Source organism: Portunus trituberculatus, chromosome 16, assembly GCF_017591435.1.
Source record: "Portunus trituberculatus isolate SZX2019 chromosome 16, ASM1759143v1, whole genome shotgun sequence".
Taxonomy (NCBI): domain Eukaryota; kingdom Metazoa; phylum Arthropoda; class Malacostraca; order Decapoda; family Portunidae; genus Portunus; species Portunus trituberculatus.
In genome coordinates, this window is record NC_059270.1 from 12,890,366 (window position 1) to 12,913,598 (window position 23,233).

At 37.9% G+C, this 23,233-nt stretch overlaps 2 protein-coding genes across 10 annotated transcripts in view; one reads left to right on the forward strand and one right to left on the reverse strand.

The window, feature by feature from the left end:
- Positions 1-1,018: 1,018 nt before the first annotated feature.
- LOC123504485 (vacuolar protein sorting-associated protein 37A-like) lies at positions 1,019-10,396 on the forward strand. Of its 9 annotated transcripts, none has more exons than XM_045255028.1 (6): positions 1,019-1,234; positions 2,121-2,220; positions 3,095-3,238; positions 3,849-4,000; positions 7,553-7,672; positions 9,602-10,396. In XM_045255028.1, the coding sequence occupies exons 2-6, from the start codon at positions 2,166-2,168 to the stop codon at positions 9,674-9,676; spliced, it is 546 nt and encodes a 181-aa protein (XP_045110963.1). In that variant the 5' UTR covers positions 1,019-1,234; positions 2,121-2,165; the 3' UTR covers positions 9,677-10,396. The 9 variants fall into 9 exon arrangements, with proteins under 9 accessions (XP_045110963.1, XP_045110962.1, XP_045110957.1 ...); XM_045255027.1 differs by having other exon boundaries at positions 1,020-1,207; XM_045255022.1 differs by having other exon boundaries at positions 1,031-1,234; positions 3,080-3,238.
- A 7,454-nt stretch (positions 10,397-17,850) lies between these two features.
- The window catches only part of LOC123504484 (protein vestigial-like), a 76,312-nt gene continuing 70,929 nt past the window's right edge, over positions 17,851-23,233 (reverse strand). Inside the window, 3 exon segments of the mRNA XM_045255020.1 lie at positions 17,851-19,445; positions 20,690-20,810; positions 21,339-21,503. Of these exon segments, the coding sequence (XP_045110955.1) occupies positions 19,393-19,445; positions 20,690-20,810; positions 21,339-21,503 (339 nt within the window). The 3' untranslated portion in view covers positions 17,851-19,392.

The window sequence follows — 23,233 nt, forward strand, 5'->3', positions numbered from 1 at the left end:
ACTTAAAAATTTAGAACAATACCTTATACTTTGTAAACAAATATGAGAGTGCTTCATTGCTTCTTTACCAACACAAAGTACGTGCTTTGGAGTACTTGAAAGCCATCCTTCACCATCCTTCCCCGTATATAGTAAATGGGCTTGCCAACTTGCCAAGCTCCGTTGTGAGGGCACGGCCGCACTACACTTTAACTCTCTGGGAGGCTTGATGGGTAGCGAGTCGGAGGCAGAACGCAGAACAAACATTTAATATGAACGGCCATGCAGGATGCGGGTACTGGGTAAGCTTGAAGGTATGGCAACTCGTATTAAATAGCACGTGTTTATTGCCTCTATCCTGATTGGTTTACCGGTGCCTTCTACCCTCCTCACAAATCGTATGCAGTGTGTGACTGACTGTACACCGTACCTTGGTCCGTACCAAGGAATATATTCTTGGTCCGTACCCTTGTAAGAAAATAACGGGGAGAAATAGATTACAAGTTGTATGGAGGATGGGAATGGCTAGGGAAAAATCAAAATGAGCCTGAATGAATCGTGACGAGATCGTGGGGACAGAGAAGTGAAGCGTGTGTGACTGAATGTATGGAAGAGTGAGATGGAATAGAAGAGTATTTGGGATATGGTACACTACAGGGAGAAGGATCGGAGCCCGATATACGAAAAATAGTATGGTGGTAACCTTGGCAGTGATTTCTTCTGAGCTATGGTACAACGTAATGAGTGTATGCTGTGAATGCAAGAAACTACAGGTGGTCGAGTCCTGCAGCATATAGTGTATCAGAGGTGTATGGCATGAGAGAGAATAAGACGGTGGTGCATGAGATGCAGGAGTGCGAGAGGCATAAAAGAAAAGAAAGGAATGGTGCATACTAGGAATGAAATAGTGGAGAAGACAGGAAGGGAATGGATGGTAGTGCTGCTGGGACTGTAAAAAGAGACGAATGAAAGGATCATTGAGGCTGTGAAAGAGTTTCTGGAGAGAATGTGGCGAGCGAGGTATAGGGATCATTAACGAAGAGAACATCATTTTTTTTTTGCTTGTGTCTTTTTGTCCTCTACAGGAGCTGCTGATCCAAAGGCCTTTCCTTAGCGATCCCTAGCCACCTGTAGTATCAAGATCAAGATACATTCGTGTTGAGTCTCTCACAACATTGACTCTACTTCATATCAAAGTGTATGATGATTGTCTCACGTTCCCTACATGGTAATGAAGAGTTTTTGCAGACTTGAGGTGCAGTAATGCCTGCCTAAATGCTTATGTGATGGTAAAGTTAGCTTAGCTTCATGACTACCTTCATTTGTAATTGATAGCTTGCGTTATTTATGAATACCTTAGACATTTTTGAGGTACAGTAATGTTTGGTTGAATGTTGCTGTGGTTATGAAGGTTACTTGCCTTAGTGATGGTGAGATCAGGCGCCATATGTCTGGAGTTAGCTGTATTTGGTTTCAGTGAATTGACGCAGGGAGTGTTCAGTGGTCACAACACTACCCTGCTACTCTAGTGGTTAGTTTAACAAACAGAGGAAAGTACATGTGAAGTACTAGGGTAAGGAATCATAGAAGTAACCTTAATTTACTAATTTCCAGGCCACTTAATTATTTTCTTTGCAAGATGTTTTTAGTTTTTTTTCCATTTTCAAATATTGATGTTTAGCAGAATGCATGTTAACTTTTTGGAATTATTGCAGTTTTAACCAATACACCACATGTATTTATACACATTCTCACTGTCTAGATCACACTTCTATGAACATTTCTAATCCCATTTTACCCTATCGGCAATTAATTGTAAGGTTAGGTTTTCCAGGAGGTCCCCAAGCTTGTTAGACATGGGAAAAAGAAATATAAGATACGGTATATTGGTACAAAACTGCAAATTTACCGCTTTTTTATTAAATTTGATTAAAATCAATCTTGATATTGAATACAGAAATGTGTTCCATTAAGATGATTGTGAAGCAATTCATTACAATACTGCTGCAGATGAAGTTAATTTATGATCAAGCACTCCCATCCATTTCCCTCTTCCCCCTTCCATTATTTTTCATATTATTTATCAGTTTCACAGTTTCTTTACCTGTTCTGAATTTTAGATTATTTTTTACTTATTCCAGCTGTTAATGAAGTTATGCGAAGAAACCCTGTAAGCAAACAGTGAAATGGATTCATCTTTGGGTTCACCTCATTCCTTCTACCCTGGACCCCACTCCTCAGGTAATACCAAGGAATATACAGAGCTTATAGAATCCTTGGGTAATACCATCTCGTCAAAGTTCCAGCAAGGAATGAGCTCAGCAGTGGACATGAAATGAGGGGTACCAGAATAAACACTAGCTTGAAGGGAAAGCCAGCTAAGGGCAAAAAGAAAAAAAAAAGAAAGAAAGAAAATAATAAGTAAATATATAAATAAATAAAAAAGTTCCACTTGGCTGCCAACTCCCCTTACAGCTATCTAAAAAGCAGTAACACAATTGGCCCATGAGTGCCAGGTGGGATGTTGAGTGGCACAAAGTGACACATGCTCAGTTGCTGGATGGATGTTGTGGTGAATATGGCCCTCCATTCCTAACTGAGTAGGTGCTGTGTAAGCTAGATGTCACTTGCCATTTTTACCTGTTATTCTCAGTAACAAGGAGACAAACTCAGTACCAGATTACAGAGGAAAGTATATAATGTGTTTCATGTTACCAAAAATCCTGTTTTCTTTTTATGGTCTGAGTGTCTCATATATTGATTATCATTTATGTATTTATATCCCAAGTGTGTAATTTTTGGTTGCTTTTCATGTACTTCATAATCATTTGTTTTTCAGAGTATACTTTCATGTAGGTTTCCTTACACATGCCACTTCTTGAATTGTGATGTTGATTTTACAAAACTCCTATTTTAAAGAATATTTATTTAGTGTTTTGTTCATTAGATGGAGAGTCAAGTAAATTTTAATCTTTAAGAAATTAATGCTAAACTTATCCTAATAGTACTGTCATTTGAGGGTACATGTTCTTTCATTATTGTTTTGATAGATGCTTGATTTATTAATTGTTAAGATTGGATTAATGATTGATATGAACAGTTGGGGCAATGGCAGAGTTGGCTTCTTTGACCCGACCTGACTTGGAAGATCTACTAGCCTGCGAGGACAAGCTAACAGAATTTGTGGCAACCTTACCTCAGATGGCAGCTGCCAGAAATCAGTGTGACCAACTGGCAGCTCAGAATGAAGCCATTGCCAGTTAGTAAAATGTCGTTATGTTTAATTTACCATGAAAAGGTTTGGCTTCAGCTAGCTTTATGAGAAAAGGGTATTTCACTTATTGATGCATTTTCTCTTGTAAAGGAATATGCCTTCATTTTGATAATTTTGATCCGAAGTCATTGTTCAGGCTCTTTTCTTTTGAATTTTGAAATGAAGAAAATCATAAAAAATACCTAAGTTAAAAGAGAAAACCTTGAATAATAAATGAGAAATTGAATCATTATACAAACTCAGTGTACATGAAAGCTAGAACTATAAGATTTCAGAATTGGAAATATTGCATTGTAAGCAATTCAAAAGTTAAGAAATTTGATTGTAAGAATTTCAAATATAATTATTAATTTTAGAGTAGTCTTGATTTTAAATTCTGTACTTACAACACAAACAACTATTTCTGGTTTTGTATAGATGAAAGTAAGTCAACATTTATGCTTCTGTGGATTTTGCAAACTGAGAGTATCATCCAAAACTTCATTTTGATTATGAATGGGATGTTATGATTCTTTTTAACTGATAGTTGTTATCCAAAGTTGAATGGCATGATTGTCATAAAATACCTGTACACTTAATGAGTGGTTAATTACAGAAGCCAGCCTGGAGCGTAGCAATGAGTATGAGCGCAGTCGTGATGCCACCATTAGGAAGATGGAAGAATTGAATACTCTGCGAACAAAGTTTGAGGAAATGACAGTGGCTCAACAAGTGGCCTCAGAAAAGTTGGCTCCAGGAAATATCCAGGTAATGTTATCATCTTTGCCATTTGGTATTAAGACTACTCTCTCCTCCAGCTATTATTACGTAAATTTTTATAGGTTCACCAGCATCTCTGTTTATGAAAAGGATAACGGTGAATCATTGTGATGTTAGTTTTTTCCAGGTGAAATGTGAGATATGCAGTCAGAAATTGAAAGTAAATATGAAGAAAAGTAAAGTGGTATTTTTTTTCGTTTTTTTTTATGCAGGAGAGGGTCAGCCAAGGGTAACAAAATAAAAAAAAAGCCCACATGAGTGCTGGTTCTCTAAAAGAAAAGTACAGAGTTAGCCAAAATTAGGGAGCAAATGTCTTGATACCTCCCTCTTAAAAGAAGTCAAGTTGTAAGAAGACGGAAATACAGAAGCAGGTAGGGAGTTCCAGAGTTTACCAGAGAAAAGTATGAATGATTGAGAGTACTGGTTAACTCTTGTGTTAGAAAGTTAGACAGAATAGGGATGAAAGGAAGAAGAAAACTTTGTGCAGTGAGGCCACAGGAGGAGGGGAGGCATGCAGTTAGCAAAATCAGTAGAACAGTTAGCATGAAAATAGCGTTGAAAGATAGAAAGGGATGCAACATTCTAGCGGTGAGAAAGAGGCTAAAGACAGTCAGTCAGAGGAGGGGAGTTGAGACAAAAAGCTTTTGGTTCCACCATATCTAATCAAATTGTGTGAGTGGAACCCCTCCACCCCCAACCATGCGAAGAATACAGGCAACCTCCTGCTTAACGAAGGGGTTACATTCCTAAAAACCCTTCGTTAAGCGAAACTTTGTTAAGCGAACCGATTATAACAAGTTTAACCCCTGACTTGAACTTCCATTGAGAGTAAACAAAGCGAGAGTGCATCATAGTACAGTGAAGGTTTAATGAAAGAAAATAATTATGAAGTTAAACATTTAGGCAGTTTAGTTTAAGTCATTATAATGTACACTAATGTATGTATGTACATAACTTTATAATGTAAATGATTTTAAATTTATGAAGGGAGGAAGAGTGAAATGGGAAAGACACTAACCGGCAACCTGCGGAATGTAAACAAAGGGCGCATCATTGTATCACATACAAAACTTATGTACCACATTTCCACAAGGCTTTCCATTTTATCCATTGTAGAGTCACGAGTTCAGGTGGTTCTTTTAGCTTGCAAGGAAGATATGGTCTCACCAGCCTTCTTAATAGAGTCTGCTGACTTGAAAATAGTAGAGACAGTAGATGGAGTCAAGATGGTGGCGAGCAATGCTATTAGTTCTCTCACCTCTCTCATGTCAGTGAATAATATCCAGCTTCACTTCGAGAGTAAGAGACTTCCTGGTCTTCTTAGCAATGCTAGGCGACCTTGCAGGGCGTTTTGGTTGTAAGTTGAGCGAGGGAAGACGAGCTGCTGCTGACGCTGTTATTGTTTTGAACAGGGGGAGTGAGTGGTGTGCGTGTTGTATTCAAAAGCCTGTCGGCTTGTGTGATACGGAGGTGCTTTCAAACTTGGAAAAAATTACCTGGATAAAATTTCGTTAAAGCGAGTTTGGTGTTTGTTAAACGAGCAGATGGTAGTAAAATGAAACCTTTGTTGTAGCGAAATTTTGTTGTGTGAACCTTCGTTAAGCGGGGTTTGCCTGTACTCCATACAGGGATGGATAAGGCCCTTGTACAGAGTTAGCAGTTGGAGGGACGAGAAAAACTTGTGGAGATGCCTCAGAATGCCTAACTTCATAGAAGCTGTTTTAACAAGAGATCAGATGTGAAGTTTCCAGTTAGTATAGTGAGTAAAGCACAGAGCGGGGATATTCAGTGCAGAAGAGGGAGACGGTTGAGTGTCATCGAAGAAGAGGGGATTGGTAATGTGCAGCTTAATGGATATTTTGTGGGTGGAAGAAGATATGAGGTGGTTATGAGAAAGGGATGTACATGAATGAATGTATTGATGCATTGAAACTCTGGTATGGTTAAGTGAGGAGGTGGTTACAGTTTTACAGTTGATGATGTAGGAAATTTTAAAGAGAAATTTAATAACTGTAGAGATGGAAACAGGACTCTGTACAATACAACTAGGTAAATACACACGTCTCATTGACATGGGTTTAGTTTATTAGTTGTTAGTGCTAATTACCTGTAAACTACTTTCCCAGTGTCAATGGAAAGTTAGTATATTTGCTATTTGCTGTTTAGCAGTAAGTTGTTGATGTCCAGGTTACTATACCAGCTATATACCAGTCACGTGACCCTTTGGCGACCACATTTTTCCTGTATAAACAACTTGCCACATAGTTATCAGTTTGTCTGGATGCAAAAAAAAAAAATAATAATAATAAATAAAAATACAGAATAAATTGTCAAGGTTTTGGAAATATATGAGGTAAACTCTGGAATTCCTAACCTGCTTCTGTACATCCATCTCTCTATAACTTGACCTCATTTAAGAGGAAGATTTCAAGATATTCAACCCTTTCTTTTGGTTAACTCTCTTGGACCTGCATGGAGAGTGGCAACCAAGTAGTCCTTTTATTATTTTTTTTTTACTCTTCTCTGTGTCATTTCATAGATGACCAAACCTTATGCAAGCAAGTAAACAGATTATACAGGGAAGCCACAAAATGCCTGACATCTGATCTCTTTAAATCTTTGATTCAGGCAGAGCAAACTTAATATTATGCAATGCTTCAAAACTCAACACGTAACTCTATCTATCAAATCGACACAACCTATTAGGCAACTATTCCCTCTTCAGTGATATTCAACTATCCCCATCTTCTACAGTGAACATCCATGGTCTGCTCTTTACTTACAATCTAATCTAAAAAGTCACATCTCTTCTCTAGCTAAAATAGCTTTTATGAATTTAGGCTTTGTGAGTTCTCTCTGCCAGTTTTCCTCAACCTCCAACTGCAAACTTTGTACAGGGGCCTTATCTATCCATGTATAGAGTATGCTTCATATGAGGGTTCCCCTCATACAGCTCATTTAGACAGGGTGAAATCAAAAGCTTTTTTGTCTCATCAACTTCTTCCCTGTAACTGAGACTCTTCAGCCCCTTTCTCACCACAGTGTTGCAGTTCTTGCTCTCTTTTATCGTTATTTTCATGCTAACTATTTTGATGTTGCAAATGGCATGCATTCCATCTCACAACCTTGCTGCACAAGACTCTTCTTTCTCTCACTCTTTCAATCCATCTCTTTAATGCAAAATTTAACAAGTATTCTCAATCATTCATCCCTTTTGCTGGTAAACTCTGGAACTCCCTACCTGCTTGTATATTTCCACTTTCTTATGACTTGAACTCTTTCAAGAGGAAAGTTTCAAGACCTCTTTCTTCTTACTTTGATTAGTGTTTTTGACTATGGGGACTGGCACCAGCGGATCTTTCTCTTTATGGGTATTATTTTTTCTTTTACCCTGTGCACCTCCTGTATAAAAAAAATAGAGATAGTAGATAGCATGATCCTGATTATAATTCACATTTAATTTCTTTCTGGTTGGTTAATGTTGTACTTGAATTTCTCTTACCACTCAGTAACAGTTTGTATCTTATTCCTGGCCAGTAGGAGAGCCTGCTGATCTGTGCTGTTCAATCTGAGGAGGAAAGTGAGAAGATTGCTGAAAATTTCCTACAGAAGCGCATTGATGTTGACGCTTTCCTTGGAGAGTATTTGGAAAAGCGGATAGTGAGTTGTACATTTCTTACCTATATAATAATATTTTTGTTTTGATCATTGCTACAATTCTCTTTGCCAAACATCATATGTATGTAGATATGCCATACCGATGCTGTTAATAATATTGCTTCAGCATAACTACTGTTACTGAAAACTGCATCTTTCAGTGATTTATTTATTTATTTATTTTAAATGTTTTTCCTTGATATTTGCTATTATTCTCTTTACAAACATGTATATATATATATATATATATATATATATATATATATATATATATATATATATATATATATATATATATATATATATATATATATACGTATATATAATTTGTGCTATTTGGTGTTATCCACCTATTCTAACTATGTTTTTATCCATATACCAGTCCAGCTATTCCATACAGGGTAGCTCAGACAAAGCAGTACACACATACGCACAATTGCATGCACGCACGCACGGACAGACAGACAATTTGGTTTTAGAAAGGGCTGCTCTTGTGTAACAAATTTGCTGAGTTTTTACTCTTGAGCAGTAGACATAATTCAGTAGAGAGATGGATGGGTTGACTGTATACACCTGGATTTAAAAAAGGCTTTCGACAAGGTATCGCATACTCATACAAGACTGCTATGGAAGTTAAAGAATAAGGGAGGATTGAAAGGGAAGGCATTAGAGTGGATGGAGAGTTACCTGGGAGGAAGTGAGATGAGAACAGTAGTAAAGGATATTAAATCGGGGTGGAGAACAGTAGAGAACAGAGTGCCACAAGGGTCTGTGTTGGCACCTATACTTTTTCTCATATACATAAATGACATGCCAGAGGGTGTAAACAGTTACATGAATCTGTTTGCAGATGATGCTAAGCTGCTCAGACAAGTAAAAATCAAGGAGGACTGTGAAATATTACAGGAGGACCTTAACAAGATCTGGAGGTGGAGTAGGAAGTGGGAGATGGAATTCAGTGTGGATAAGTAATGTTATAAAATTGGGAAGGAGTGGAAGACGACTGGAAAGGATCTACAAGATGGGAGATAGTGTAGAACTGAAGAAAATTAACAAGGAAAGAGACCTGGGAGTGACTATACAAGAGAATAATCAATAGGATAGCCATGTGGACAAAATATTTTGGGATTCATACAATTTGGTAAGAAATATCAATTGGCTTTCCACGACATGGACAAAGATATGATGAAGAAACTGATATCCACTGTGATAAGACCCAGATTAAAGTATGCAGGGGTGGTGTGATCCCCACACAAAAAGAAACATGTACAGAAATTAGAGAGATTGCAAAGGAAGGCAACGAAGATAGTACCAGAGCTAAGAGGGATGACATGCGAGGAGAAACTGAAGGCTTTGGATCTACCAACACTGGAGCAGAGAAGAGAGAGGGCGACCTAATACAAGTCTACAAACTAATGATTGGAATGATTGTAGTAGATAATAAGGAGCTGTTACCAAGAGATGAAGTCACCAGTAGAAGCATAAGATGTCGTAGTAAAAAGTTGAGGATGGCAAGATGCTTCAAGGATGTAAAAAATTCAGCTTTCCACAAAGAACTGTAGTGGCATGGAATAGCCTGAATGAAGAAGTAGTGTCAGCAAGGAGTGTCCATAGCTTTAAAGAAAAGTTGGGCAAATGTAGATATAGAGACAGGGCCACATGAGTATAATGCCAAGGCCCTGTAAAATTACAACTTGGTAAATACAACTAGGTAAATACACACACACACACACACACACACACACACACACACACACACACACACACACACACACACACACACACACACAGTATTGCCAAAAACAGTGCATCTATTAGTCTTTCTGTTTATCTGCTTATTCTAACAATTCTTTAAAACTGCATACTATTTTTATTCTGTAATATATTTCCTTTTCATGATTCTAATAATGCTACCCTGCTTTGTTCCTACAGGAAACACACTTGAGGAGATTCAAAGGAGAGAGACTAGGGGCTCAGCTGCAGGAGTTACACAAGGCTGGCTTCTGATGCATGCATAGGAAGGAACTCAGAATCAATGTGCAGAATGTGGGGGCACTATAAATTATGATTCTTCAAAAAATTTGCCTTTGAATTATAGATCTGTGTTGAATATAATTATTTAGTTTTCACTATATTTGTTTGAAATACCATACTAGTGATGTAGAGAGAGAGAGAGAGAGAGAGAGAGAGAGAGAGAGTAAATAACTTAGTTTTCAATAAATAAGTATTTATTTTCCACTGTGATCTAAAAGGGATGATAATTCTCTGATTCTTCCTGTTTTGTCTGTAATTGAAGAAAAGTCCATGTATGTTTCATTTTGTGCAAGAGTCAATGTGTGATCCAATTTTTGCATTATTATATTTTACTTCAGCCTTTGTGACCACTTTGTATAAAAGGTTGGTATTGAGAGTATATTTCTGTGTATGAGATAGATTTGAGTACTGTTCTGAACTTGGTGTTTGGAAACATTATAGTGATTTATTTGCTTGTATTTCATCTATAGTCTTATATATAAAGAGTAAATTTTAGTTAAGAAATGTAGAATGATTTTAAACACATTCTTTAAATGTAATGGTCCATATTAACATATCAGTTGTGATTTTTGTCTTCATGGCTTCATTATAATGATAGCTTTATACTTGTATATTATAAGTGATACATGTGTGTTATTCTTTACTTAAATTTTCATAATGTAATGATAGATTATTAAATAAGAAGAAAGTGTAGGTTATGGATTATTGCCTATAAGCTGTGTGTTATCTTGCTGATCTTTGCAAATATTTCACAACAATTAGATGACTAGTGAATAGACTGCCACCTGCAGCAACCATGGGCCAAGAGGAGGTGTAGGTATATGTATATGAAGTAGAAACTCAATATAGAAGTGGATGATGAGTAAGTTACTGTGATGTAAGACTCTTATTTCAAGAGAGGAAAAACTTCCATAGTGATCAATAATTTAAAACGTTATGCAGATAATCAGTAAGGTCTCCATGAATGTTTCTCATTGATGGTACAGCATTCTTTCAGTCCATAAAACTACAAACATTCATTGAATACCACTAACTTACACTACAGCCTGTCAAAAGCAGTTTAGATAAGATTCAGGGATTTTTGAGAATACAGTGCTAGTTACAACATTACTTAGTATGGTTACAGAATTTGGGAGTGTGAGGTGGGGAGGGTGTTGCAGATTATATTGCATGAAACCATAATTTCAAATGTCAAGAATGTTACGACGGAGGACCAGAGTTTATTTTTCACCGTTAAATAAGTTTTTTTTTTTCTCAAATGTTAAATTAATAAATTTTTTACTATGTTCATATTTTAGACATATATCTTGTCATTTAACTCAATTATATATTTTTTAGCTAACCTGATGATGCCGAAAGATTCGGTGAAACGTTGTTGAAAAATAAACTCTGGTCCTCCGTCATGGATGCTTTTTACGTGTCCTTATATATATATATATATATATATATATATATATATATATATATATATATATATATATATATATATATATATATATATATATATATATATATATATATATATATATATATATATATATATATATATATATATATATATATATATATATATATATATATATATATATATATACTCTCTCTCTCTCTCTCTCTCTCTCTCTCTCTCTCTCTCTCTCTCTCTCTCTCTCTCTCTCCAACGCTACACAGTTTAAAATAATTTAATTGCAAAAATTATTATACATGCAAGTGAATTATGCAACAAAGGAAGCTGCAAATGATAATACAGTTTGTACAAGGTAGGGCTTATGGTCACGTAAGTTTTTATCCTATTTTATGTTATGTTGCCATCAGACTCATTGTTAAGAATAAAAGATTATCAAGCAACTGTTTCTCATCACATTAATATACTGTTGGGCAATGTCCCATAGTTGCAAAGTGGATGTCAGTTTCTATTCGTTAACGTCGCATTTCTGCGTTCTTAAATATTTTATTTCTCAATCATTACGTAACTTTCTAGTACCGAATAGCTTCAAACCAAGGAACCAAATAGATGTTCACTCAAGTCCAAGGAGTCAGAGATGTAGGCCGTGTAGTTTGATGTGCGAGCGTGAGGAGTTCTCCAGCTGTGCTTTCTTCAATAGCTACTTGTGATCAATGTGATAGTGTTGGTTCATTACCCATCCACCACGGTTCACACGGAAGTACATTCCGAGAGCTACTGAAGAAAGCTAGAATCACTAATTTTGGGTGGAATATAACGTACCTTGATGCCAGCCTTGGGATGTATTGTCGAAATCTGAGAACGGCTCCTGTTAGCTTAAGATGGCTTCTTCTGCATTACCAAAGTCCTATCTGATGCTCTGTTCCCAGTCACTTAGCAGAGGTATGTTATGTGTTAAGAAGGCAATGAGTGAATATAGACATAGTATTTAGTTTACTGTGGCAGAGAGAGTAACTGAAATAGATCGAGGAAACTCAGACCATCATACATTACACTATTCTATTATCATGATATTATATAATTAATTAATTTATTTTCACCACAATAATTGTTGTATCTAATTAGTGATATCGAGTTTAATTTCGGTATTTATTTTCCTCGTAGCGCAGTGGAATCTAATATAGAAAAAAAAAAATGCGATTGGTAATATAATGATTTTCTTTTCCTCTAAATACGTAGGCCTATATATTCTCACAGAAGAGGGTACGTGCAGTCTCCAGATTCCTGCTTTCAACCCTCATGTATCAAGTCTAGATCAAATCCGTAATACTAGCTGTTTAAGTGTCGTCTTGGGTTTCACTGGGACTCAACCATTGCCACATTTCCATAATGTTTTTTTTTGGTACTGTTTTGGTATGCGATCTCAAAGTCGTGCTTTTGTTTTGGTATGCGATCTCAAACCTGATAGTAGCGATCTCACTTCACTTAAGAGATATCTTAATCTCAATCCATATATAAGTAGTGTCTGGGTAACGGCCACAACCCCTCCTCTCAGATAATTAATGTAAATATGGTGTTGTAGTTGGGTGTAGCGAGTGTGAGTTGTTGACATGGTTCAAATCGTTATTGAATGGTTGGGTTGTTAAAGTGGGCTGAGTGGTGATTATACTGTTGGTGTGTTAGTTGGATGCTCGAGAGTGTCTCGATGTTTCGATTCGGAAGTCAAGTGGTTGCTAAGGTTCTCCGCCGCACTCACTTCTGGGCCTGTACGGCGAGTGGAAGGGGTTGGTGACGGTCGGGTAGCGATTTTAGTTTATTCATAAAGCTTTTAAAACTAACCCATCAAGATGTTAGCTAAGGAATTTTATCAAGAAACTGCTGATGAAGTTAAAGCTGTTTTTTTTTTTTTTTTTTTTTTTGAGAAGGCATGGTCTATGACTCTATTGGATGAAGAAAACATTGCTCCTTGTCATCGGTGTGGCGAAGAGATGAAGGAAACTCGAAGAAGAAATAGGAAAGGGGGATTTACACCAGCTTTTCGTTGCAAGAATAGAGGGTGCCAAACGTTCCGTTCTATACGCTCCGGAAACGTATTTTTTTTATTTCAATTATTTAAATAATAGGGTAACTTGCAAACTAACCCTTTGTCAAATTTTGGAGTTGATCTTTTATTTTATTATAGATTTGTCATATCGTGAGGTGCACACACTGACTGGTCGAGGTTTAGAAGCTATTACTGATTGGTTTAATTTATATCGAGAAGTTTGTTCCCATGCAAATAGTTTCCGTAACAAATCGCGGAAAAATGATTGGCACTGCAGAAGACCCAGTTCAAATAGACGAAGCAAGATTTGCAGAACGCCGGAAATACAAACGAGGGCGAATGTTGCAAGGAGATCGGGCACCAGATTAAACCGACAGTGAGGCTGAAGTGGAAAACGACTGAAACCATGGAAGACGCATTGATGTCCCATGGGTATTTGGATTGAAGAAAGGAGACGACTGCAGATGTTTTTATATACAGAGAAGAGATAGAGAAACATTGATACCCATAATTCAGAGAGAAGTTATGGAAAATTCAGTTATTCACTCGTTCATACTCATGCTTAAATGACTTGAATTACATACACCAAACAGTTAATCACCAAGAAAATTATGTAGACCCAGTTACTGGAGCTCATACTCAAGCCATGAAAGATCATGGTTAGATTCTAAAATTCGAATACTTAAAAAAATGAGAGGCGTCACTCCACAAACTTAACAATCACATCTAGATTATTTCTGTTGGCGACAAATGAGGAAATCTGATGATGATCTTTTTCTTTCCTTTTTATCCGATATTATTAAAATTCATTGATAAGTAAATAGGACTATCTCTTTTATTCTTTTTTACCTATTTAAAAAATATTGATATCGCATACCAAAGCAAAATCCTAATTCTTAAGATCACTCCATAAATGAGATGGCATACCAAAACAGTATATATTTTTTTTTTCCAACCCAGCTCTACCTCCTTACCAGGGCTGTCCGTGACCAAATTGGGGCCTTAAGCGGAAAATTTTGAGCCCCTCCAGCTCTACCCAATCCCACATGTATATTAGGAACAGAATAATAGTACACTGAAATGCCTCACGGCAGGGCATATGCGCATCCTTTGCGCATGTGCGCAAAATGCGTTTCCTCGCCCCCTATGGATCATGGGGCCCTACACACTGCACGTGTTCTGCGTGTAGGCAGGGACGGTCCTGCTCCTCTCTCTCTCTCTCTCTCTCTCTCTTTTAAATAAAATGATGTATTTCCGAAATAATTTCCGAAGTCTTTAATGATGATGTTTCACATCATCATTAAAGTAAAAATCAAGGCACGTTTTCTTCATAAAAGTTTTCCCCATCCTAAACGTTGCTGGGAACGCGACCTTGCCGCAGCTTCCAACTGACCTCGCTCACTTATAAGTCTTGACCTGCGGCCCTCACACGCACAGTTTCGCTATGGACCATTCTCTTGCTCCAAGCTCGCCATATGGCCATCTTCACTGCCAATCTAAGGCAGTAATCTACAACATGAGCAAGTACAAGAGAGAGAGAGAGAGAGAGAGAGAGAGAGAGAGAGAGAGAGAGAAATGGGGGGAGGGCGGGGGGGGGGGCGGTTGGAGAACGGACTGCTGAAATGTGATGTGGCCACTTTGCTGCAGCGAGTATAGTGACTTTCTATGAGTAGTTACTATTACATGTTATATTTACTCTAGAGTTTTCCTATTCAATATTTTTGTTTCCAAATGTTACTTTTGCATTCAATTTTGGTTCTGTAATCAAATCGTGTTCTTGACCTATTTTATCATTCAGGTAAAATTTTCGCTTATCAATTATCAAGTTTATCTCACTCATAGAAAAAAAAATAAAGGAGGAAATGTAAATGAAAGGAAAGTAGGTAAGAAATTAACACAGTTTATTTACAAAGTTGCTTAAGACACATATAACTCATATAATCCTTCGCCTCTTGTGCCTAGAGGGAGCACCTACGTTACGTACACCTGGCTGGGAGGGATTGGTAAGTAGCTGGAAGGAAAGGAAGAGCACCTATATAACACAAACGTAGCTCATGGGATACACAGCAGCAGCGTCAATAGGTGTTGTCAAGATTGGGCCACGCGCACTCTCACCGCTTGTGTATGGTTTGCCAAGCTGTCGTCTCTGAGACCAGAACAGCGGTTATGGTCAGACACTTAGCGAGAGAAAAGAGAATAGAATGAATAATGATAGTAGTAGTAGTAGTAGTAGTAGTAATAGCATAGTAATGAAAATAGTAATAATAATAATAACAATAATAATGTTAATAATAATAATAATAATAATAATAATAATAATAATAATAATAATAATAATAATAAAATAATAGTAACTATAAAAACAATAATAAAAAAGTTCCAGATTTCTTGCCATATTTGCCCCTATTGCGTAAAAAAAAAAAAAAAATCTCCATAGGAGTTTTTCGTTATGTACTGTATAACGTCCTTTCTTCTTCACTTTGTTGGTGCATTAATCCGCTTGTCGATGGTTGGGAAATAGCGAGTATATGATTAAAAGTCTATGGCAGCAATGAAGAAGAATTGCTAGTGTGTGTGTGTGTGTGTGTGTGTGTGTGTGTGTTTGTGTTTATGGCACGGTATATTCGTACATTTATACGACGTGTAGTTAATTTTTTTCTCATAATTTCCTAATGCTACTCTCTCTCTCTCTCTCTCTCTCTCTCTCTCTCTCTCTCTGTGTGTGTGTGTGTGTGTGTGTGTGTGTGTGTGTGTGTGTGTGTGTGTGTGTGTGTGTGTGTGTGTGTTTGTGCGCGCGCCTCACTATATTTTTCGTTTGTGTCTTGTTCAGTAAGTACAACACTGTCATCGGACTTGAACATGAAAGAAAAATAAACAGACTGCACTACATTTATCTCTCACAAGGAAGCTTTCTTGACTGCTGAGAGAATCAAGGAAAATTACTGCCCTCCCCAAAATGAAAAAGAATAAAAAAGCTCTGGCCAGGATTCGCTAAGTATAGACACTCAGTTCTCGTAAAGGCAAGTTGTTGATTTTTGATTGGTTAGTTTTACCTTGCTATCTCCAAATTTTGTTGATACATATCTAGACGAATTGAATAGATAAATAAATTAGATAAAGTAAGCAGACATGGATTAATAAAAGTTTGCTGGATTAGTGAAAAAAAAACAAATGTTATGGGGCGTTCGCAGGATGGGTGGATCGTTAAGGCAGGCTAAACTTAGGAAAGACCGGAAAGGTTCGGATTTTTTATGAAAATGTGCAATGGATAGAATAGCTGCTTCAAGTGTTCCGAGTTTTCACTACCTTGCTTCGAAACCCCTAGATTAAATTTTTAAGTGATTAGATACGCGAAACGTTTGCAGTACATTCATTCTTTTCCGTCACCAATCCTTCTGTCATTTTCAAATTTCTCAGTATTAACTCTTACAACTGCATTAGGTGTTCTGAGTTTTCTGTCTTGCTTCGAAGATTTTAAGCGGTTAGTTTATAAGTGATTCGACTCATGAAAGCCTACAGTGTTTCATTCTTTTCTTTATCATCCTTGGCTTCTCGTCTGCTCCCCCTTTTCTCTCATTGTTGTTACAATGCCACGCACGCGCATACGGTGTGTGTGTGTGTGTGTGTGTGTGTGTGTGTGTGTGTGTGTGTGTGTGTGTGTGAATCATTTAATAATAAACATTTCATAATTTATCATCAACTCAACTTTTCTTTCTTCAACTCTATCACCATTATAAACTCCTTTGACTCTTCTTTCATCATCAATCCAAACACCATCAGCTTTCCTGCTCTCTGCTCTTTCATCATTAACTTTCAACATCAATTTTTACATTATCATCTCTTTCGCCCTTATTGTACCTAGCAGTGTGTAAGTCAGAATTTGTGAGCTACTGTTAGGCAGGAGAAACAGTCTTTGAATAGAAAAATACAGACCAAGTCTACTAGGCTGATCTGGCGCCATCAAATTATCAAATAACTCTTTAGGTTGAATGCATACTTAAGATATTATATGTATGCTAATATATAAGTATGCATAATATGTGAAATTTCAGCTGTAAAGGTACAAGATGAATAGACCGAAATATTATCTTACACACACACACACACACACACACACACACACACACACACACACACACACACACACACACACACACAAATGTAAATTATCATTATATCCAATGAGAGAACAAATACAGGTACTACCATCTGCAGACATCCACAAACGTAAAAATGAATATCGTTAGCTATACCCAGCACAGAAACAAAGTAGAAATTAACCGAACCACGCACCGAGGCAGCGGAGTAGTTTGGTGCGTGGCAAGACAAAGCCCCAAATTCCTAAACATTTCGTCTTATTTCTTATACACTAATGAAAGTTACTGGAGCTCTCAAGGTAGTTATAATAATTTCAGAGATAGTTAGTTAAATATAGATATGCATAATCAGTATTGAGAACACACGTATGAAAACCCTGATGAGAGAGCAAAGTGTTTAAGAATACGGGATAAAGTGTCAAGCAGACGGGCTGGAGAGTTTGGCACACACTATGTACACTTGACTCAAAGTTGTCTCCTGCCCGTTGCTGAAGAAATGATATGTGGCTTCCTTGGTTGGTCACTGTACTGGTGGGTGCGATGAGGTGGAGAAAGTGTGTGTGTGTGTGTGTGTGTGTGTGTGTGTGTGTGTGTGTGTGTAGATTAGAGCAATCTAACTGCGATAATTTTTAATGCATCGTATAAATGGTTTTGATAGCAAACAAGTGTATATTAAGTGATTAACTTATCTGTATTATCATTATCATTATTTACAAGAGCTGTTCAACTTTTGAGAGATGCCTGTCAAAACAAAGCATGAGAGATCTTAAACGTGTCACTTTCACCAACAAATTTCTTAGATTTACCATAGTGTGGCTCATCTTTTGGTATAGTTGTTTTTGTTTTATCTACAGCAGGAGTGATACAAAGATTTGCGTTAGTTTGGTACCGTAAAAATGTGAATGTTTACTTTTTTATTTTTGAAAATTGAAACGAAGTCCTTGGCGATACTTACTGATTATGACAAAATAAAAAAGGAAGAAATCTCGAAATGTTCAGTGTGTGCGAGCGCAAGTATGAAGTGTCATGATAACTGACACACGCACGAAAAGAACTGCTATGATCGTTAAGCTATAGAAAAATAATACAAAGAAATGAGATGCATAAATAAGAAAACTAAATAAAATGTTAATATTTTCTGGACATTGTGCGCCTTATATGAGTCAATTATTTAAAAAGAAAAATGAAACACTGGTTGGAATGTAATAAGAATTGAGTAAGTTTCGAAGAATGGACGTCACACGAGGAAGTGGAGGTGAAGCTTTGGTACTATAGTGTGGCCAGAGTAACGCAAGGCCTGAGTCAACATCACTATAGACAGCAAGGACGGCGCGGTGAGGTGACAGTGACACGGGCCGCAGATTCACGGTAACGAGAGAGAGTAGAAGAGTGTGGTGTGAGGAGTGGTATTAATAGCAGCAGCGGCAACAGCAGCAGCAGCAGCAACAACAGCCAGGTAGCATAAATAATAAATAACCTAAAAAAGAAATATGAGGGTGACAATAACCGTAAGGAAATTAGAAGAGCCAAGTCAGTCATTTAGCGAAGGGAGACCAGCCGTCTTGCATCCGGGACTGACTAAACCTACGACGGTCCCGGCAGTGTACACAAGGGCGAGATATACTCTATAGAATTATCCAAAACTAAAGCTAACGAAAGAAAAATACGATGAGAGTGAAAACATAGTAAAGGTAGTTAAAGCATTCATAACTTGAGATTTTTTGTCCCAGATTTGTACATTTGTAGAAAAATATATATAACACTAAAAGAAAAAAAAAAAGACATTCACTTGGCACCGCCTTAGCACCTTGCATGTCTCCACGTTGGGGCACGAAGCCTCCTGCAGTGTGCCGCCCCTCGCCACACTCCAGACTCCTCACGCCGCCTCATGCCTCGCACACTTCACCTCAGCACAGTAATACACTACACTGAATCTCTGTGGCCACTTAAAATAATATCTCATTACCCGATATCCGATAAACAGCGATATATATGCATATGTATGTATGTAACTACAGTAATGGCGCGTTTGCCGTAACATGGTTTCACGCCGCGCTGGCTTGTCGGGCGGCGCTGCGCAGCAGGAGGAGTGAAGCGGCTTCCTCAGCGGTGGTATGGCGTGGTCTTTAATTAAGGTATGGCCCGTTCAGAACCAGTACAGATCCTTGGCCCCGTCCTGAGGAACGCCTGTTTCCAGTCCTGGGAGAAAAGAGGCGTGTTTAGAAGTACATGAATAATTAAGCAAAAGATGTAACGGCGAAAAAAAAAAGTAAAAAAACAAATATGAATAAGGGATTAACACACACACACACACACACACACACACACACACACACACTTGGGCTAGCTAGAATGCACAGGGGTACAGTATTTCAGCCGCAACATTTCTTCATCACAGGTAATTTCTTTTTAATTGATATCTCTATAGGTTAAAAGCGAGAGTACATACCATAATATGAAATGTTAGAACAAAGCAACAAGGTACTAACGATAGAATGTCAAGACTCGAGCTCCACAGGACACTGTAATTATTATTGTTGCTGCTGAATTGCTCAAAGAAAAAAAAATTAAGCCAACGCAATAATTTTCTCAGGGATAATGTTCCATACAGACAGTGTGAACATATATTTCTTCACATGAACCAAAACTTTGTGTTCCAAAAATCTTTCTGCACTGCTGACGTAATGAGGGGCCTCGAAACAAGGAACCGAGATATCTGACTCACCGGAACCACCTCTCCAAGCCGGGTGCTGGCTAGTCAGTCACTGTCGTCGTTAGGCTGTACGTACATAAGTGTGTCAGATTTTGTGCTTTCTCCAACTTCTAGAACGCTCACTTGCGGCTGAGGCAAAACAAGACTCCCTTAGCTGCATCTAAAGCATGTCACAAAAGCTCCAGCTGGTATGTCAACCGATTAATGAGTTTGTAGTGTAATAATGTGTAGTGAGAGATTTGGTGCGTTTCTATCATCTTGGTGATGCCACTGTGCCGGGAAATGCACTTGAGTTGCCACATCGTTGTAAGTAACACCTTTGCTATTCTATTTGCCCCTTATTCTTTATCGTTTACACAGCTAAAGTCACACATTACAAACACTCTGACTACTGTGAAATACTGAATGCTTGAACGCGCTGAGAAAAGCCAAATTTTCTTTTAGGCCACGAAAATCGATCCTTCTAAAAGCGAAAAAAAAGTGATATGAAAAATTATTAGTTATACGGCTGTCTCATCACGACTATTCTCAAAGGCCACGGATATGATTACTCGAATTTTCATGAGCGTTTATCACAATCATTATGTAGAATCAATGTTAATCAATCGCCAGTATACATACGGTCAAGAAAACATGTTAAAACTTCACGTACAATTTCATTAGCTAGAGTCTGTTGAGAGTAGTGTAAATAAAACGCAAATGTTATAAGAATACTGTCTCTCTCTCTCACCTGGCACGCTGGGGTAGTGCGGGGTTGCGGAGTAGTTGGAGTCTAGGCCATGTGTGAATTCTGGGCCGGGGAAGTGGTCGTGGTAGCGGGCACCCCACCCCTCAGGCTTGCCCACCCCCATCTGGTGAAGAGCGAGGGAGTGAGTGCTGCGGTCGAGGCGAGGAAGTTGTGTGTGTGTGTGTGTGTGTGTGTGTGTGTGTGTGTGTGTAGAACTGTCATTATTTTGTTTCCAGTAAGTGTATGAAGTTTGGGTTAATACAGATTTGATAACTGCGTACATTAATTTTAAGTAAATATGAATACACTTTGTGCAGTAGTTAATTTATTATTGACCTAAGCATCCTTTTTGATATTAACTTATTTTTGGTCCAATATGAAATAAAAATCAGAAATTTAAATAAGAATAAATAACAAATTGCGCTACCTCGTGTAGGTCTCATTACTCGTGTTAATTAAGTTAATGCATAAATAGTAAGAGACGACCCACAGGGTAATAAAAAGACAATGAAAAGAAAGGTCCACAGAAGGTAGCAGTCCTTGATTAATGTATTTAAAAAGATCCAAAGTTTGAGGAAGTCAAGAGGACAGAAAGGAATTGTCTATGATGCTGCAAGCGAAAGTTACTGTAGAAATATAGGTACAAACTTACTTGCGAGGGAACAGGAGTGACGGTCGGGAGGCGCGGCAGGTGGTGCGGCTGTAGTGAGAGGGAAGGGTATTGGTGGTGATGGTGATGGTACGCCCTCGAGGATGATGGCACGCTGGACATGGCGGCCTGGTACATGTCGTGCGCCATGCTGCGGTGCCCGTATGCCTGAGGGTGGGGGACAGGAGTTAGTGGTTGTGACGGTGGTGGTGGTTGTGGTGATACTTGTTAAAAAAAAAAAAAAAAACCAGAATAAGGTGAATTGTGATGAATGGAGGTTGTAATGGTGGTGGTGGTGGTGGTGGTGGTACTTTGTAAAGAAAATGACACCACAATTAGAAAGGGAACTGTAGTTGCTGGTGGTAATAGTGATGATACTGTTGTGATTGTTAGAAAAAATGGGAAGGAAAAAAAAAAGAAAAAAAAATTGAGAAATACCACTACAGTTGCATACATAAAAAAAAAAAAAAAGGATCCTAGAATTAAATGTATACTATCATGGTGCTGTGCTGAAGTTTGTTAGTTATCTATCCTTGCCACTTTTTCTGTGTGTGTGTGTGTGTGTGTGTGTGTGTGTGTGTGTGTGTGTACTAGTTTATGACAAAGAGAGTTAATGTTCAAGTGTTTCGATTCCTGAAGAGTAAAGCAAACAGCAGAACTGAGCCCCAGGATGATGACTAACACGAACAGCGGAGTTAAATAAAAGTCGTAATATGGTTCGTGGAGTTAATAGTCGTAATATGTGGCTGGTCTTCTGTTCGTATAGCGTTAAGTGATGAGAACACAGAAGGTGAGGAGGATTGCCAGGGATGGAGTGAAGTAACATCAGTCGTAGAATAGAAAGGGTAACGAATCTTAGGAAATAATTTAATAGCAAGGATAATAAGGAAAAAAAATCAAGAATCGTGTAAGACGCCACAAAATCCTGCCATCAGACTAAAACTGGGTGGGGGCTTATATCAAATACGTAAATAATATAAATGAAAAAGTAAAAAAAAAAAAAAAAATGGAATAAAATGTAAATAAGAAAAAATGAAATAAAAATGACAAAACGAATATATGATAAAATTAAATAAAAGAATAAAATGAAAAAAAAACAAATAGAAAACATGAATGAAATATATGAAAGATAAATACTTGCCATTGAGAGAGAGAGAGAGAGAGAGAGAGAGAGAGAGAGAGAGAGAGAGAGAGAGAGAGAGAGAGAGAGAGAGAGCGGAAAGGAAAAAAATGGATGCCTATTTTATTTGTCTTGAGTTGGGATGATTCATTGGTGTGGTGGGTGGCGGAAATATCTTTTATATACGCAATATTCGGTTATTCCTTCGTCTTCTGTATTGCGGTAAAGATAATAGTGAGTAGCGATCAAAGTGACGGTGATGTGGCGATGGTGGTGGCGGTGGTCAGGTAATGGTAATAATAATGGTAATGGGAATGGCAAAGGACATGAATTATTGTGATCACGAGTATTGGTAATGGCAGAGCGGTGAATGGTGGTTACGTGTGTGTGTGTGTGTGTGTGTGTGTGTGTGGTGACAGCTGCTAATTCGTGTTTTTGTGCTGTAGCAGAGATGGTGGTAATAGTAGTGGTGGTGGTGGTGGTATGGTGGTCAGTGGTAATGGTAGTGGTGGTGGTGGTGATGTTGGTTTTGTTAACGCTGGTGTTTGCAGCGGCGATGGTGCAATGCAGTTATGGTAGTATAGTATCATTGCTACTGGTTGTAGTGGAGGTGGCAGTGGTAATGATTATGAATAGTGGAGAGCGATGATGCTGGAGGTGGTGGTGGTGGTAGTGATGGTGGTTGTGGTGCTGTTTTTGCTACTATTTATCGTGGTGTTGGTTGTGATAGTAATAAAAATGGTAACTATTTCAGCATTAATTGTTATAATGGATGCGA